The following is a 16,269-nucleotide window of genomic DNA, read 5'->3' as shown; positions in this document are numbered from 1 at the left end:
CATCATTTTATATTAGCTGCAGTTCTGCAGGAGAAGTGCCTCCTCTGTCAGGGGAAAACTGCCACATATGCAGTATTGATGTAATGATTATAAGATGCCAAAAGATGGAGCTGTCTTGCAACAAAATTGTCAGTCAAGTCTGAAACTTGGTCATTAGTCTTGTTAAAATCTGTAAATATGAGCCATGTTACAAGTATCAGCTTGACATTTTTTTGACATTGGCCTCCTTGTGAAATAATTAGGTTTAAATAAAAAAACAAATACAGCATAACACTGTGATATTAATAGGCTGAAATAAATGACACCTTTATTCTTACGAAACAGTTTTCTGAAATAAAATTAGAACATTTCCACTTTAACCCACCACAGCTTAACAATCTCATGACTGAGAGACACATTATTAATCACATATACACGTGAGGATATCATGTGATGTAATCGTAGTGAGTCAAGCTCAGTGGTTCCTCCCTTTCACCCCGCATTTTCCACCATTGTAAGAACAGTTGATGAAATTTACCTTCACGTTTATAGGAAACCTATGGTGGATTTAGGTTCAAATACAGATCATCATGCTGACCATATGCACAAGCAATAGTGCAACTACTGGTGCACATATGAGCAAACTGCAAAGTTATCCATAATTCCCATATTAGCCATAATACAAATTTATCTAATCATCACAACTCTTGTACCTTTGTTGTAACCCATGTTGTTGTATTTTTAGACATTTCCAAATTGTTTGTTTTATTTATAAGACTTAAAACCACAAATTTGTCTGAGAGGGCTATCTGCAAAGTGGTGAAACCAAACAGGGGTGCTTATGGGGATGCATGACACAAAACAAGTTTTTCACAGCAGCTATAATTTACTAAGATTTTCTTCTATTCAGGTCAAACAGAATGACGGTGCTGCAGGTTTTCTCACTGGAAAGGCCCTGCTAGACTAAGGGGAATGGGACTTTAATTAGATTGTTAGTGTTATCTATCTCAACTAATTTGAAAAATAAGACGATTTGATGAAAAAATATATAACATGTATATTGTCCACTAACCATAACACCAGAACACCACGTCTGTGAACTAGCATTGCGCAACCAAGCAGAAAAGTTGAAACAGTAATATTAGCGAGATAAACATTTAAGTTAGCTAACAGTGAATGTAAATGGCTGAAATAGCGAGACAGCTAAAAGTAACTGAAAGCTATATTGTTTAAATCACTAAAAATAGAAGCCAAATGGTTGAAATATTTATAACTTTATTTACCAAAAATGAATGGTAATGAAAATGGTGCTGTCACAACAGTAAAATTACACTAGTGCAGTATAGAGGACAGAATTACAAAATGAATACTTATATAAGAAACTCATGAATGTAAATGTATGTTAATATTAGTGGTGTATAGAGCACTGAAAATTTATACTCAAGTACAAGTACTGCTACATTGCTAAAATAATACTCAATTACAAGTAAAAGTACTGGTGTTTGAAAAATACTTAAGTAAAAGTACAAAATACTTGTTGCAAAAACTACTCAGATTATTAGTTACTTTTAACTGTTGATGTCACAGTCACATTTTCGAAGTAGGGTTGCAATTTTTGTGCATTTTTCCTGAACCTGAACGCGAACAGTTAATTAATCGTTGATAATTTATACGATACAAAACACGTTTATTTCCTCATTTTCAACAAATGGCTCCGTCACACAAAACAATGTCAAATGAGGTGCAAATTACCACCATGTCTATTTATTAAACATCCATGAATACATTTTTAATCGTTTAAATTCTTAACAGGAATTAAATGATTAATGATTAACATCCTTGCTCCAAATGTGTGCTGCTTTGTTTTGTTTTTCATCGGTGGCCCATTTCTGATCAGATCACCTGATTGGCTACAAAAAAAAAAAATGCAGATCAAAGGTTTGGATATCAATTAAAATTGTACTCAGCACTCAATTATGATTTTAAAAGTAACTTAGTGGATTACATCTTGTAACGTATACTAAAGCACGAGTAAAAGTATATACTTGAAAATGTACTCAGAAACGTGCAAGTACCCCAAAAACCTACTTAATTAAAGTAATTTGAGTTTTTGTAAGTTATTTCCACCCCTGGTTAATATACTGTATTACACTGCCTTTGAGTGCTGCTTCAAAGATTGTAATTGCCTCTTTGCGATTTTGCTTTACCCTTCCCTTTGCAAATCTGTATTTTGTGTGTTTTGACAAACAGTTTGAGACATAATGAATCAGAGTGTTCGCACCCTGCTACAGCTTTAAGTGATGGGATTGAACCCCTGGCTGTTATGATCCCTCAGCCTGTGGTTTGCTCTGACGCTGGAGGGTTGGTCCATGGAGCATAATGTAGCGTCCCAGCTGCTCAAATCAGAGTGGGCGAGCTGGGATAGGCTGGGAGTTTGGTAGGATCCGTCAGCGGGACGCGACTGGGCACACGAAACCGAAGAACCGACTGAATACTAACTTCTGTCTCCTTAGCGGCTGAATGTTGGACAGGAAACTTGACGCAGACAGCTTTACGGAAAACAGCGGTTGTTGCGACCAGGGGTTTTACGGATCTGAGCGGCGCGGATGACAAAGAAGCGTCGCCGTGCAAACTTTCTCAACCGGGTTTGATCGCTCGTAAAAACCCAACGGGAGATTTCTGCTTTTTCTTTCTACCGGAGGCGTAACGAAGAGGACATCATGCCACGGCGCACCGTGCAAGAAGTAACCGTGCAAGATGTCCAGAAGAGAAGGAATCCGAACAAACACTATGTAAGTCTCATTTAAGTCTCGCAACAACAACGTTTTGCTGCTCGAAGTGAGCAACAGATCGAGGGTGTACTGCAGTACTTCTCCCTTTCCTGTCGGGTAAAGTCAAAACAAAGAGAGTATCAAGTTACAGTTTACCAAGCCAGCCGAAATGGACAGTGAGACTTAGACTCTATAGACCAAACTTGACTTAATTATGAAGACTAATCACCACAGTCAGTGATTTATTAGATTCCAATAACTGAACCAGTGAAGAAAAGACAACAAACACTGAAGTTTGACACCCTCAAAGAAATGCATCTCGTTTAGGCAAAGTTGTTCTTGAGTATTTTTTAGGTTGACATATATCTTACTATTGAACAAGGCTGTAGAAAATAGTTTTGTATCTATAATTTCTTTGGTTGGATCTGACATTTGACCAGCAACTTTTGTCTTTTTACTCCTTTGAGGAGTAATGTCTTTTTTGGGATAATGTTAAGAGGCATTGAAATTGCTCTGGCTCATGTGACCTGTGACTTTCCCTGCATACCTTCAAGTCACTATCAGCGATTCAGTATCACATGTAGGCCATATGTGAATATAGACATTGTGCTATCTCTGCCACTTTCCACAGTCTAACAGTATCTCTCCCAGCGCTTTTCCTTCACCTGCTGCCACATGTGGGCCGTCGCAGAGGAAGGTCCCAGAAAACATCTTAATAGGCAAATCAATCCAGTCCTCAAACCACCCAGACTAATCCCCATGAGGATGGAGCTCAAACTGAGCATCTCAGCTTTGTCACGCCTCAGGCTCTTCAATTTACTCAGAGAAACATACCTACAGGCACCGGTAACCAGGAGGTATAACTAACAGAATTTTTAAGGTTATCATGGTTATTACAAGGCGATGTATGAACAGTTGAATTGGCCTAACATTACACACAATAAGTCGTGGCGTTTGTAGTTTTATGACTTCAGCTTTGTAGTACAATATATTGTGCACTGCTCATTCAGCCTGTTTTTACCCAAATGTATTGGTAATTTGAGTATTTACCCATAATAGCTCTAATTTTAGGGCTGCAACTAATTTCATGAGTAATGGATTTGTTTTGTACACAAAATATCCAAAGAAATTGTGAGAAATGCTCATTACAATTACCTAGAGCCTACACAGGGCTATTCAAGTTCAATAGCAAGTGGGCCAAAAAGGAAAATCAATGGGGGTTCATGGGTCACACAGATACTAATACCCCTGCTAATAACTCTTACTGTGTAAACAGATGTAACACTACATGGAGCAAACTTGTCACACAGATCCCGTTTTTTCACTTTGGTATCATTCATCAATTCCAGACAGCAGCCAGTTTGTACAGAAATGTAGGAAAGCTGTGGTTCCTAGGCTTGATACAGCAGTGCAAAAAGTTACCCTAGTTTCATTTATCATATCACCAATGCCTGCCTGGTTTACTGGCAGCCTCTTGAGGGTCATTAAAAAAAACTCAAAAGGCCCGTTGCTGGCCCACTAGTTGAACAGGCTTGGCCTAAAATGACGTGTTCACATTCTGCATACTTCTGATGTCCAGCTAACAGTCCTAAAGTCACTAGCTCTTTATTTACTACCATAAATGACAAAGAAAAGCAGTTCATCCTTATGTTTAAGAAGCTAAAACCAGGAAATGGTTGATATTTTTGCTTGAAAAGATTGATCAATTATCAAAATAGTTGACTAATTTTCTTTTGATTGAGTAACCAGGCTAATCAGCTAATAGTTGAAGCTCTTTTCTGTAGTGTTTAGTGTATGGCATTAAAAGTGGTATTAGCCTGACATCTATAAAAGATGTGAGTGATAATGCAGTCACTATCTCATTGATGACAGTCAATGTTCAGGTCTCATTAGGGTAAGAGAAAAGTAGGGTTAGAAAAGTGTATTTTTCGAGTTTCAGCAGTCATTCCCCACTGCTACTGGAAAGCTTGTGTGGGAGACAAGAATGTCAAAAAGACAAAAGACCCATTGCTCGCTTTTAGGCAATTTATAAACAAAGGAGCTTTCATTATTCTTGTCTGAAAGTGAACACGGGGGGATACATGTGGGTGACTTCGTCTGCAGAAGTGCACATGGTTAGTTTAAAGTAACACATATGACATCATCGGATTGCGATGGCCAACTATGAGAGTCAGTGCCAAGGCCTTAGCAGGTGTTCATGTTAGTTCCGTGTACATGGTGTGTGCCTGTATGTGTGCTCGTATTGCTGTGTTGGTTCGTTTCCATCCACTGTGTATGTGTGAAAATGATGCCTGGGTTGAGGAACCAGCAGACCTTATACCGCTGTGAGTGTTAGTGGTCAAGGACGCAGAGTTCTCGAGGTCCCGTGTCTTCTCCATCTGTCTGTTTGCTCTCTGGTGCAGCGCATGTTACCGTGCCTCTGGTACTCTTTCTGTACATGCAGGCCGGACACCTAAAATCATTCCACATCCCTTTAGGTGTTGTTTAAGAGTACAAAAAGCAGCTGATAGATCTTTTTGTGCATTAGAGTTGAACCTATTATGTAAAAAGGAAAAATCAAGACTTTCAAAGAGACTTGGATAAAAGAGTATTTTATTGCCAGTATTAGTGTTTCATTGAACAGAGAAGCTTTTATAGCTAAAGTTATAGCTTTCTTTTTCTTCCTCAGAGCTATGGCCTCAGCCCTGTTCTCTAGAGACCTTAGTTGTCTGAATAGTTTTTACTGACTGTCAAGGAAAAGGGGGAAAAAATGCATCATACACCTTTTTGCATAATGGTTCTCCTTCATTTTTAAGAATTGAGTAGTTTCCAAATAGTAGTTGGTCACAGAAAATACAGTGGAAGTAGTGCCTATGCTCATCTTATTGCGTCATGGTCCTCTGTTGGTTAGTTTACACACATGCACGCATGCACACACACTCACACACACACTTGGAATAGATATATACTGTTTTGAATGAAGACAGCCTCCCTGCAGACCTCTGTAGTCGGTCCATCCATGCCCATATCTGACTTCATAGCCCTGAAAGAGACAGCGAGGCCAGAGAAGGTCTGGGAGTGGGGCCAACAGCATTCAGCCAGACACAGCGAACCACCAGGGAGTTTCCGATCACCTCCTTGCCTCTCCCCTCCTCTTCTTCTTTAGCGAACAACATAAAGCACTGTGTCTGTTGCCTCTAGACTGCAATTGTTAGGGTAGATTTATGAAAATGTTGATATGAGGCAGTTGGAATTTGCGGTTACACTTATAGACTACAGAAAGTTATGTTTTAACTAAAAATACGAAGGTGCCAAGCTGTATTAAAAACTCATGGACTGATGTTTCCATTGCTGCTTTTGCTGTTTCATGGCAATACCTGCCACAAGATGTTTCTCAAAGACCTGCAGTATTGAAAAGATGATATTTTAAGGACCAACCTCACTGGAAATGATGCTGCCTCCCACATCTTCCTCAGTGACTGGCACATTACATGTGCATGTCACCGCCCCCGTATAAAGAAGGGTTGCCCTAAAGACTTTGGATTGGTTCTGCAGTTCAGGGTTGAAGATTGTCTTTGGTCTCTACTAGGGTTGGGCCACATCTGTCATGATGGCTGACAGTCATTGACCGCTGAGTCTGAACATCATGATTTAAAAGTTTTCTGTATTTGAGGTAGTGTGTCCCCTCAGAGTTGTTACCTAAGTTCCGTTTTTGACATGCGAGAGAAGAAAATAAAAAGAAGCTGTTGCTGCTGTTCATTGCACTACATCTCTATCCCAATTTATTGTTTTCTTATTAAACACAACTAAGTTATGGACCCCCAGCAACGATATCATTGTCTGTCATGATGCTTCACTGTGGACATCATCATATGCCAACTTGGTAGACGTCGCCCAACCCTAGTCTCTACTGAGAGAAGTGTTTAGAGACTGACTTGTGAGTCTAATACCATGGTTGTCTAAAGGAGAATCTGGATGTGGCATCACCTCTCATTTCTTCCTAGTGCCTACTCGCAGAATGGCAGTGAAAAATTCCCCTGCAGCCCACAAAATTTCCACATAAGCCACCATTATAAAAGAGACTTCCATCAAACTGTTGACAGGACACGTCAAACTGCAAAAAAGGTCAATTATGACTCTTCCTATTATGAATTTTTGAGTAAAACTTTCCTCAAGACGATTTAAAAAGAATTTGCAGACAGGGCAAGCAGGAGAAACACTACTGTAGATATTCAGTGGACTGCAGGAAGTAAAGATAGAAAACTTTTTTGGTGGATGTTGCCAGGTGAGCAAATCTCTCAGACTGAATGAGTGCCATCTTTGCATCTTGTATCCTGTCCTTAATAGATCCAAATTCATACAGAAAAATGACTTCCTCTTCAGCAGGAAGTGATGCAAACGGACTGGGAAATGAAATAATGGGATACTTCTATTGTGATCATGTGAACGGATGATGGCACTGAATGTTGCCTGACAAATGTGCCTGCCTTACCTCATGGAGTCACAGTTACTGGCACCATGAGTCACGAGGGATGTCCTGGGGGGGCTGTGGATCATCAGGTGGTCTACAGTAATAGCTGTTTTTTAGTTTAAAAGTTCCAATCATTTTTTCTTGTTTTGCTTTTCCAGGTTTACATCATCAAAGTGTCCTGGAGCGATGGCAGTACGGAAATCATTTACAGACGCTACAGCAAGTTTTTCGACCTGCAGGTGAGTAATTGTGTCTTGGTATGTGATTGTCTTTTTATGCTGTAGTTGTGTGAGCAGTTGTGTGTTTTAGGGGGCATGGAGTGCACCAAGTTCTAACCTTTCCATCAGCGAAGTCTAGCAGGGGTCAGGAAGCTAATGGAAGTCCTGTCTCCATACAGCACTGTCCTCCTGTAGACCCAGAGCTTGTAGCAGAGCTCTCCCTGCTCCACCCACATGACACTGGTAATTATATTGTGCGAGAGGAGTCGGAAAATGTCCCAATGAAGTTAATAGAGGACAGTGATGAATGCGACGACCGCGCTGATGACCACAGAAATGTCTGAATCATTCTCAAACGTCACGCTGGCAGTGTGTGTTGCACAAGGAGGGAATCTCATTAGTATCCTAGTTTCTCTTCCTCTTTCGAAGGTAATGGATCTGAGGCCCGGGCCATGTCTGAGCTTAGAGAGCATGGACTGCTGGAAACTCAGAAAGGCAACCGCTTTTAATGAGCACGTAGTCGATTTAGGAAAAGCATACTGTCAGCCCTAATTAGATTAAATTCCTTTTAATTGATTAGGATGGTCGAAGCATGAGCAGTGAAATAAAGAATTGTAATGCTCCGCAGAGGGTTTTTTTTTCTCATCCTGCAAATGTAATGTTAACCAGAGGAATGCATACTATTTTGTTGCTAATTTCATTAGCTTGACTTAAGCCTACAAAAGCTGCCAACAGTCTTACTTATGAATCAGCTCATATAACGCTCATAATTGTTTTTTAACAGTAGCACCTTTCTGAGGCCATGCCAAAGTAAAACTGCTGTACAGCTATCAACAGTTATTTCTGTAGCATAATGCAAACAGGCTGGCTAAAAACTCTCTCTCTGCTCTTTACTGATAACATGTAAATGGGTATTAAGTCATCTCTGCCAACTGTTGTCCTATTGTCAGCCTGCAAGAGCAGTTAAAGAACCTGTCTCCTTCTACACAAGCACAGACCCCATGAGAATGTTTTTCTCCTCGAAAAATATGGAAAGCACGTAATCCAAAGCAAATTTTAACTCGGCCAAAACAAATACACACAAGCAGAAGATTTGACAAGAAGTCACTGACAAACCCAATGCGAGAAATCTGCTCGGAAAACAAACAGCAGATGAAGTCATGGAGAAATCCGAAAATATGACTATGACAGAAAGAAAGGAGGAAACATCGACGGTTAGTCAACAAAAGTCTCAGTTTGAATAAAACGATATGGCTAATGTTATGAGACAAAGTTATGTAACGTTTGGCTAGCTAGCTGCAAAGGTGCTAGCTCAAACGTCAGATCTATACTTGGTAACAAGTTGCACATTGCTCATAGTCTCCATTGAGTTTTCTCTGTTCCAGACAACACTTTTGTTGATTTTATGCAACTCATTTTTTTCCTAAGACATCCATGGATGATTGTCTTAAGGTAAACCTTAGTCTTAGTGGTTTTATGAAGCAGAGCACTGGACTTTTGGAATTTAGGTTGAATGGTTTAACAATTATCAGTGGCTTCTATAAATATTCTCAATTACATGTATAGAATCTGTATTATGAAAATTGCAGCTAAAGTGAAGTAAGGTCAGTGAGAGATTCCCAATGTTGGGAATTCAGTAAATGGGGTTTCATCATTGAGCTGTAGCACTGCTTTGCTTTTGATGTTTTTGGCTCAAGAACAAGGCTTTTAGACTTTGTGAACTGTGTGACTAAGTGAAGGGAGGAGGTTGGGAGATCCAGTGACAGAGGAGTTTTCTTTCCAGTAAAGGCTGGAAAAGACGGCTTAGCACCAGATGAAGTAACTGCTGTATCAAAATTAATTAATGACTGTAAATGTTGTCATTTATGTGCTAGGAATCGCAAAATCTCTCCTGTTGCCTCTTTGAAACATCCCCAAATATTGATAAAACACATAGTTAACTATCACTGATCATTTTCAACAATATCGTTCGGTGCTTATTTCATCCATGCTCCAGCACACTGCCAGCACAAATTACTAGTTACATCACTAAAGACCTACAGTATCGGATCAATGACATCGACTCAGATGAGCATGTATGAGATATTTTCAGCGGGGGCATTCCCTGCTGGTTTTTACCCCTGCAATGCCATTCAGCTGCTTCCCGCTGCGCTGACAGCCAGTGGGTGGGCTCTTACTGGTGAGAGAGATGTAGATACACCCAGCTGGAGAGATTACAAGCCAATCTCTTATCTCCTGTTAGGTTTGGCATTGACGTATTATAAGCCACCTCGAGGCTGGTGTTTCTTACAGAAAAGTGGTAAATTGAATGCTCAAAATCTCATCAGCTTCACAGCAATAAAGGGATTAAACGTGTTTTGTGCGCCAACATCATTTGTAGAATTTATTTGAAATCGTTTTTTGTAACCTTTTTAGAAGGTTATTTTATTGTTTTAACACTCTGGACTATGATGAGGGATAAGACAGTGGTTTGACATCATCAGGCGTCATCCCAGGTGCCCGGCCAGGATATTGACATAAAGCTGAGTCATTCAGCAACCTCTCGTTACCATGTCATCATTTCCTGTCAGCCACTGCTTTTTTTTTTTTCATCTCATCTTGCCCCTTTCCCGTCTGCTCTGGTCATCTCTCATCCTGTGGCCTGATGCTGTTGTCTTGTTGTGTGATTCAGGAGGAGTTCATATAAATAGAGAAAAGATGACAACATTAAAAAAAATAAAAAAAATCTCAACAGCCAGACAGGAAGTGTTATTCACCACATCCTGTCAACACAGCTGGCCCAAGCTGTGGACGCGTTGGTTCAACCAGGGCAACATGCGCCTTTTGTGTGATCACTGACCACAGACCGTGTTTACTCACTCTGTCTGACTTCACTATGGTTTCAACATTTATTAAAATGGCTACAAGGAACTTTGATATTGCGTTTCCACCACTATAACCACAAAATATAACGTCATAAATAAAATGATCTCCTCCTGCTTCTAATGTACAACCTCAATAAAAAAAAAAAAATCTGAATGAGAGGTCAGCAGTGTTTCTAGATGATGTTGATATACTTTCGCTTTGAATGGTAGAGTCTTAATTTGCATTTGTGGATGCAATGACAAACGGTGTTTAGCAACAAGCAGACAAACATTGAGCAGACAGTGATTCTGATGCCATGGAGAAAAACACAGGGTGTCATTTGACAATTATAACCTTAATACTAATTTGCATTACTTTAAAGTAATTCTGTTGCATTAACTCACCCAGTAATGATTCTCCTGCCAGATTAAAGTATTTACCGGTTAATGGAAGTAATAAACAAGAACAGTATAGCGTTAACTCCACCACATCAAATGCATAGTCTGCTTTGCGACACGGCTGGCATCACGGCTCAAACATCTCTCTAATTATTGATGTCTGACAGCATTCATTTCCTGACAATGCCTGACCACCAGCCAGAAGTTTTTCTCACCCAAGATATTTCTGCTACTTCTCACCCACCTTTTTCCTGCAACACCCAAACCAGAGTCTCTGTGTACTCGCCACCACTAAATAGCGTCCCGGAGTTTAGCATCCACTCTGCATAGTTGCAAAGGACTCAGTGGTGAGACAGAATTATTGCCTGCACTTATGCATAAATGTATGTAATGCAAAGTATGTGTTTACTCTTGCAAGCTGTTGAATACTGAGAGAATGAACTGAACAGTTACCTTTTAATAAAAAAAAAAACTCCCATGGGGTTGTTTCCCTTTCTGTTTCAGTGTGTTAAATTGTGAAACAAAAATAGACTGATCTGTTGCTTCAGGCAGATGGAAAGTGCAGAGATTTTTTGCCATGGGGTCATCATTGTGGCTATGCAGTTTTATTTCCATGTCACCAAGAACAGTTTCCATGCTGCACACGTGTCCGCTCGGCTTCACAAGCTTAGACTTACAGTATTCCCACTCGCTTTGGATACAGGATATATTTTTTACTTTAAAGCTGTAGAAAGAAAATGCAGTACATTTCTGCAAATGATTCAGAGTTGCACAGCTGTCACATATTTTCCATCTGCTGTAATCAAGTAACAAAACTTTTGAAAGGGGGGTCAGTTTATTTTGTGTAGAGGAGTGGGACTGTCTGTTGTGCGGCAACAATGTGCACAGTTCCTTCTTGTGCAATTTTCAACATAAAATGAATGTATCCTTAATGCAGTTTGTTCCCGGAACAACATCCTGAAATGTGTTTTAAAACAATTTAGATTTATTAAAAGAAAGTTAAAGAGTTAAATGCATTGTATTTGTACACATACTTGACCAATAAAGCATATACCGATTCTGATTTACTGAAGTTGTGTTTACAGTGGGATCTAGATGGTGTGTTGATCTGAATATTGTGTATTAAAATGTCAGATGTCTTGTCAAACATTTGAAAATCTAATGCACTGAAACTGTCTTTGATAGATGAATATGAACTCTTGCTGGGACTGTACTCTTCATGATTCAGTGCAACTGATACAAAAGTAGACAGTTATAAATCACATAACAAAAGAAAATCTTATTTGTGTGCATTTGTTTATGACTGCTTGGATGTCAGTGGCTTGTAGAAAGCATGACCCAGGCTCACACAAGTGTAAAACAGGAGCCCTGGTTTGTTTTTCTTACCCTCTGGCTTCTCAGCCATTTGCTGTTATTGTGCTAACTTGATTGGGCATGATTTTCAGTGATCAAATGACTAGCTAAGATTAGGTGAAGTCATGTTTTTCAGAAAAATGGTTTATTGTTGCTGGCTGTCTGAGAGACGACAGGCACAAATGAACCCACTTGCTATTCCCATCACATGCACTTAAAGTGGCAAGAAACCAAACAGAAACTGATTGAGCCTCCATCTGCTGGAGCTATAAAATAAGAACTGAGACAGGGAAGTTATACTTCCATCTTGTGATTGACTGGTGACCTGTCTAGAGTGTCTCCTGGTGCATTGTCCATTGCATACAGGGCTATACTTCAGACCTGGCAGGGGACAGAATATGACAGCAGACAAATTGTGTCATATGTCTCAGAAGAAGAGGGGGTCCAGAAATATGATATGTGATTACACCAAGGCTTTTCAGTGTGGCGTTAGCCCACCAAAACAGTAGCCTAACTCCTGAAACTCAGAGGTTAGACAGTAGCATTTAACTCTTACATAATGCACAAATTGAAGGAACTGGCACGATTACATTTCACTGTGACTTTACCTCATGTGAGTGCATGTGACAGAAAAACTTGTTTGATTGGGCAAAAAAATAGAAACCCAAGTTACATTTGAGCTTCAACTAAATGTTAAGTTACTTTTAAGCAGTTTTAGTCATCAAGGCAGGGTTGATATGATATGTACTGTGAAACGATAGACATTCAACGCTTCAGATTTTCTGAATTGGTCTGAGATTCAGATATTGTTTATACTGAGGTTTAATCCCTAATCCAGCAACAGATTAACTACAACCAGACAATAGCAAACAATTATTTAATTGTTTTCTCAACTGAATTGTCATCAAATTTACCTCAATACATAAAACATATCAATACTGAAAAAATACATAGACCATGATAGAAGATTTTATTCACATTGCCCAAGTGATCAGGGAGCAGGTCACCAAATTGAGGATCCAAACACCTTTATTTACTTTTATTTATTTACTTTGCAGTACAGAGCATAAAGTTATTTTTTTAATCATAATATTTGTAGGAGTTTTATTTATTCTGTGTACAGAAGACTGGCCAAAATATAGTCAATAAATCATGTTAAAATCTAGCATTTATTTCCAGAGGTGCTACAGTTGATAAAAAGCTTTTGGCATTATGCAGTATACTGTGTTAAAGTGTTAACACTGAGAGCCACAATGCACTGATGATCTCTTTGTTCTCACAATATCATAAGTGGGCTAAAAGCTCAGATTTCCCCAAATGTGTGGTAACAGTATGGTTGTCCCCGAAGGGTTAAAAATGACCTCATGCATGAATGTACAGTATAGTGAAGTGACTGAAGGAATCAGAGGTCTACTGAGACAGAGCATGTTGTAAAGAGAGCAGCTATTGTTCTCTGGCCTTTTATCCTCTCATTCAAGAGACTCTCAGATCCTCTTTATTAGGCCTTTATTTTAGGGTGGTGTGGTTAAAGCGGACATGAACGAGACAAATTATAGCTCCTTGGAAGATTACGTTAGTCTCTGAATCAGCAAGAATTTGGTAAATGGAATAACAGTGTTTAAAAGTTTACAGCATTACTGGGCCTGTTAACAGACTGCCAATGTGACAATGGGAAGGTTTGTTCTTCTTCATTACACCCCTGCACTGGGGCTGTTGGTCTTCATGTAATCAATGATTAAGGGACAGTTTATGTTCAGAGTGTATTCACTCTTTCCATCATTCAATTTGCTTGGCAGATGAAAGCTTTCCAAATGTGTTTTTTTTTTCAATTGTAGGAAATTGAAATTCAAGCTTCATGTTGAATAGTAGCAATATATCTTGATTAGGCTGAGTCCATTAATCATCACTTTAATGACAACAGTTGTGGAAAACAGTGCCATTGCAGTTGAGGATGTGTAGGAGCTAGAGTTTGGTGATATGTTAAAATTTTCCAAACCATCATCGTCAGCCCATCCATTGGCGATTGGCGATTACCTTCATCCCACCTCCCACCTCCTCCTGTCCTCTCGGGTCTCAGCTGGGTGATGTGCGCAAGTGGCGAATTCAGTATGTTACACATGCTGTGTGTGTTCACTACGTCCAGTAGACAAAATAAACTCACAAACTGTCTAGAAATGACATGTTCTCATAGCTTAATTGGCTTGTTAACTCCTTGGAAAACACACTTAATTCAAACTTGACAGAAAAACATGTAGAACTCACCAAAACTGTCTTTGTTAGTCTGTCCACTCTTCCAACAGTCACCGACTCTGGTTTGGTCAAAATGAGTCCTTAATTCACCGTGTGAAAACAGCGTAAAGAGTCTGACTCTACAGGCTGTTTTCCTCACTTGTCACCCAGCTCAGCGCACTCATGGTCGGCTGAGTGGGTGTTTACTGAGATGAGGATCACTCTGCAGACTATTACATTAGCAGAATAAAATGACAAATGTTGCCCTAAAAATCATCCAAAAAAGCAATCAGAGATGGATTCAGTCCATCGTCGATAGACAATATCTTCGTCCAGTTGCTCAACCCTTGTAGGACCAGTGTGTAGGATTTAGTGCCATCTAGCTGTGAGCTTGCAGATTGCAACCAACTCACTTTATCCATACCAGATAACTTTTACTGCGGCCACATCATGTCTACCGCATAATTGAGCTCATTACTGTCATCACTGCAAAGTTTATTCTTAATGGTCAGTCTCACAATGACTTCTAGATCAGTGTATGGATCTGTAAATACACCTATGGATCAACACTGCCACACACAACAAGTCAGGAATACAACCTCTGATTGGCTAACACATCCGAAACACAGCCTCTGATTGGTCAAAAGAGTTAACCCAAGGCATTGTGGGCTCACCACTGGATAGCTCACAACATGCTAACAACCATGACAACTGTTTTCAAGACCAAAAAATGGATAAATAAACACAGAGGACAGCCTTTCCTGCTCAGCGTACCTCAACGCTAACCCCCTTCAATTTTCCAGCACTTGAGAAAACTGATGATACTATTCTTGATCTTAAGAAGCTGCAGCACTTATTAACTGACACGCTGTAACCTGTACTGTACATTTACTGCCAAACTGATAATTTACTGCTAAGTAATCCTGTGGGAATATTTAGCCTTTTCACCACAGTAAGAAAAAATCCATTACAGCCCTACTCACTCACCCCTTTTAAGCGTGTAGAAGAAACTACAGTGGCTGTGACACTCGTGAAAAACATGGAAGACCCTCTGTAGAGCTGGTGTTTGGTTAGTCCATTCTCAGCAAATGTAGAAACATGGTGGTGCAACATGGCAGACTCTGCAGAAGAGGACCCGTTCCCTCTGTAGACATAAACAACTCATTGTAATGTGATAAAAACATGCTTTTGAATATTATTCATATTATTATTTCTACAATCTGCTGCAAATAGATCCCACTAAATCTTAGACACGTGACATTAAACTTTTCCACAAAGTTTTGAATATTCTGACAGCTTTAGCATAAATACAGAGGTATAATATTTATCCAAAACTGAAATGGTCATTTCGGTTAAGCTGTTGTTTAATCTGGCCATTGTCTGTCAGTCGATACTGCATAGTACTAACATGGTATGCATTTGTTTTTAACTGAAATAAACTTCACAGCAGGATTCACTTTACAATAACGTACTTCAGAATAGCATTGGAAAGTCGACTTTGCCCGTCATCCTTCTGCCTGTAGAGCATGAATATTTGATGTCGGGCGCATGATGTAACTGGTATTTTGAAGAGACATCTTTACTCTCTCCAGATGCCTTTTCTTGTTTGAGTGGCTCTGATTACAGAGTAGATACAAGGTTAGGAGTAGACACAGAGACTGGGTGTGTCTGCACTCACAGTCAGACACATGGGAACAATTACAATGTGTGGGGTATTGGCTCTTCTGTGTTTGCCTCTCTCTGTCTGTCTGCCTCTCTTTGCCAGGGCCGTCTCTCTTAAGGTGGTACTGTGTCATCAATGAAGCATCTGACTCTTAAGTCCGAGCAGATCGTTGCTTTGGAGTCTAGTGCTCTTTTTTTTGTCCTTTTCTGAATTTCTTCTTGGCCTTCTGCTGAATGTAAGACTTAAGTGGACTGACTCACCTCTTTTGTTGTTTTGATTTTGTAGACAAAGAGCGTTCCATGGCTCACTTTACTGGGCCTGTCCATGTAATTGTTTTTCGTTTGACAGGGGAAATTACAGCTTT

The 16,269-nt window shown here is 39.7% G+C and overlaps 1 protein-coding gene across 3 annotated transcripts in view; it reads left to right on the top strand.

Moving 5' to 3' along the window:
- The first annotated feature begins 2,369 nt into the window (after nt 1–2,369).
- The window catches only part of sh3pxd2b (SH3 and PX domains 2B), a 48,676-nt gene continuing 34,776 nt past the window's right edge, over nt 2,370–16,269 (top strand). For all 3 annotated transcript variants that reach the window (XM_084729839.1, XM_084729838.1, XM_084729840.1), the window contains exons 1-2: nt 2,370–2,771; nt 7,359–7,439. In XM_084729839.1, the coding sequence (XP_084585965.1) occupies nt 2,700–2,771; nt 7,359–7,439 (153 nt within the window). In that variant the 5' untranslated portion in view covers nt 2,370–2,699. The remainder of the gene's footprint in view (nt 2,772–7,358; nt 7,440–16,269) is intronic.

The sequence above is a fragment of the Lutjanus erythropterus genome, chromosome 11 (genome assembly GCF_056507025.1).
Source record: "Lutjanus erythropterus isolate fLutEry1 chromosome 11, fLutEry1.hap2, whole genome shotgun sequence".
NCBI classification, from domain to species: Eukaryota; Metazoa; Chordata; class Actinopteri; order Lutjaniformes; family Lutjanidae; genus Lutjanus; species Lutjanus erythropterus.
Note: the sequence above shows the minus strand (reverse complement) of the source record. Positions and strands in the feature narration are given on the sequence as shown.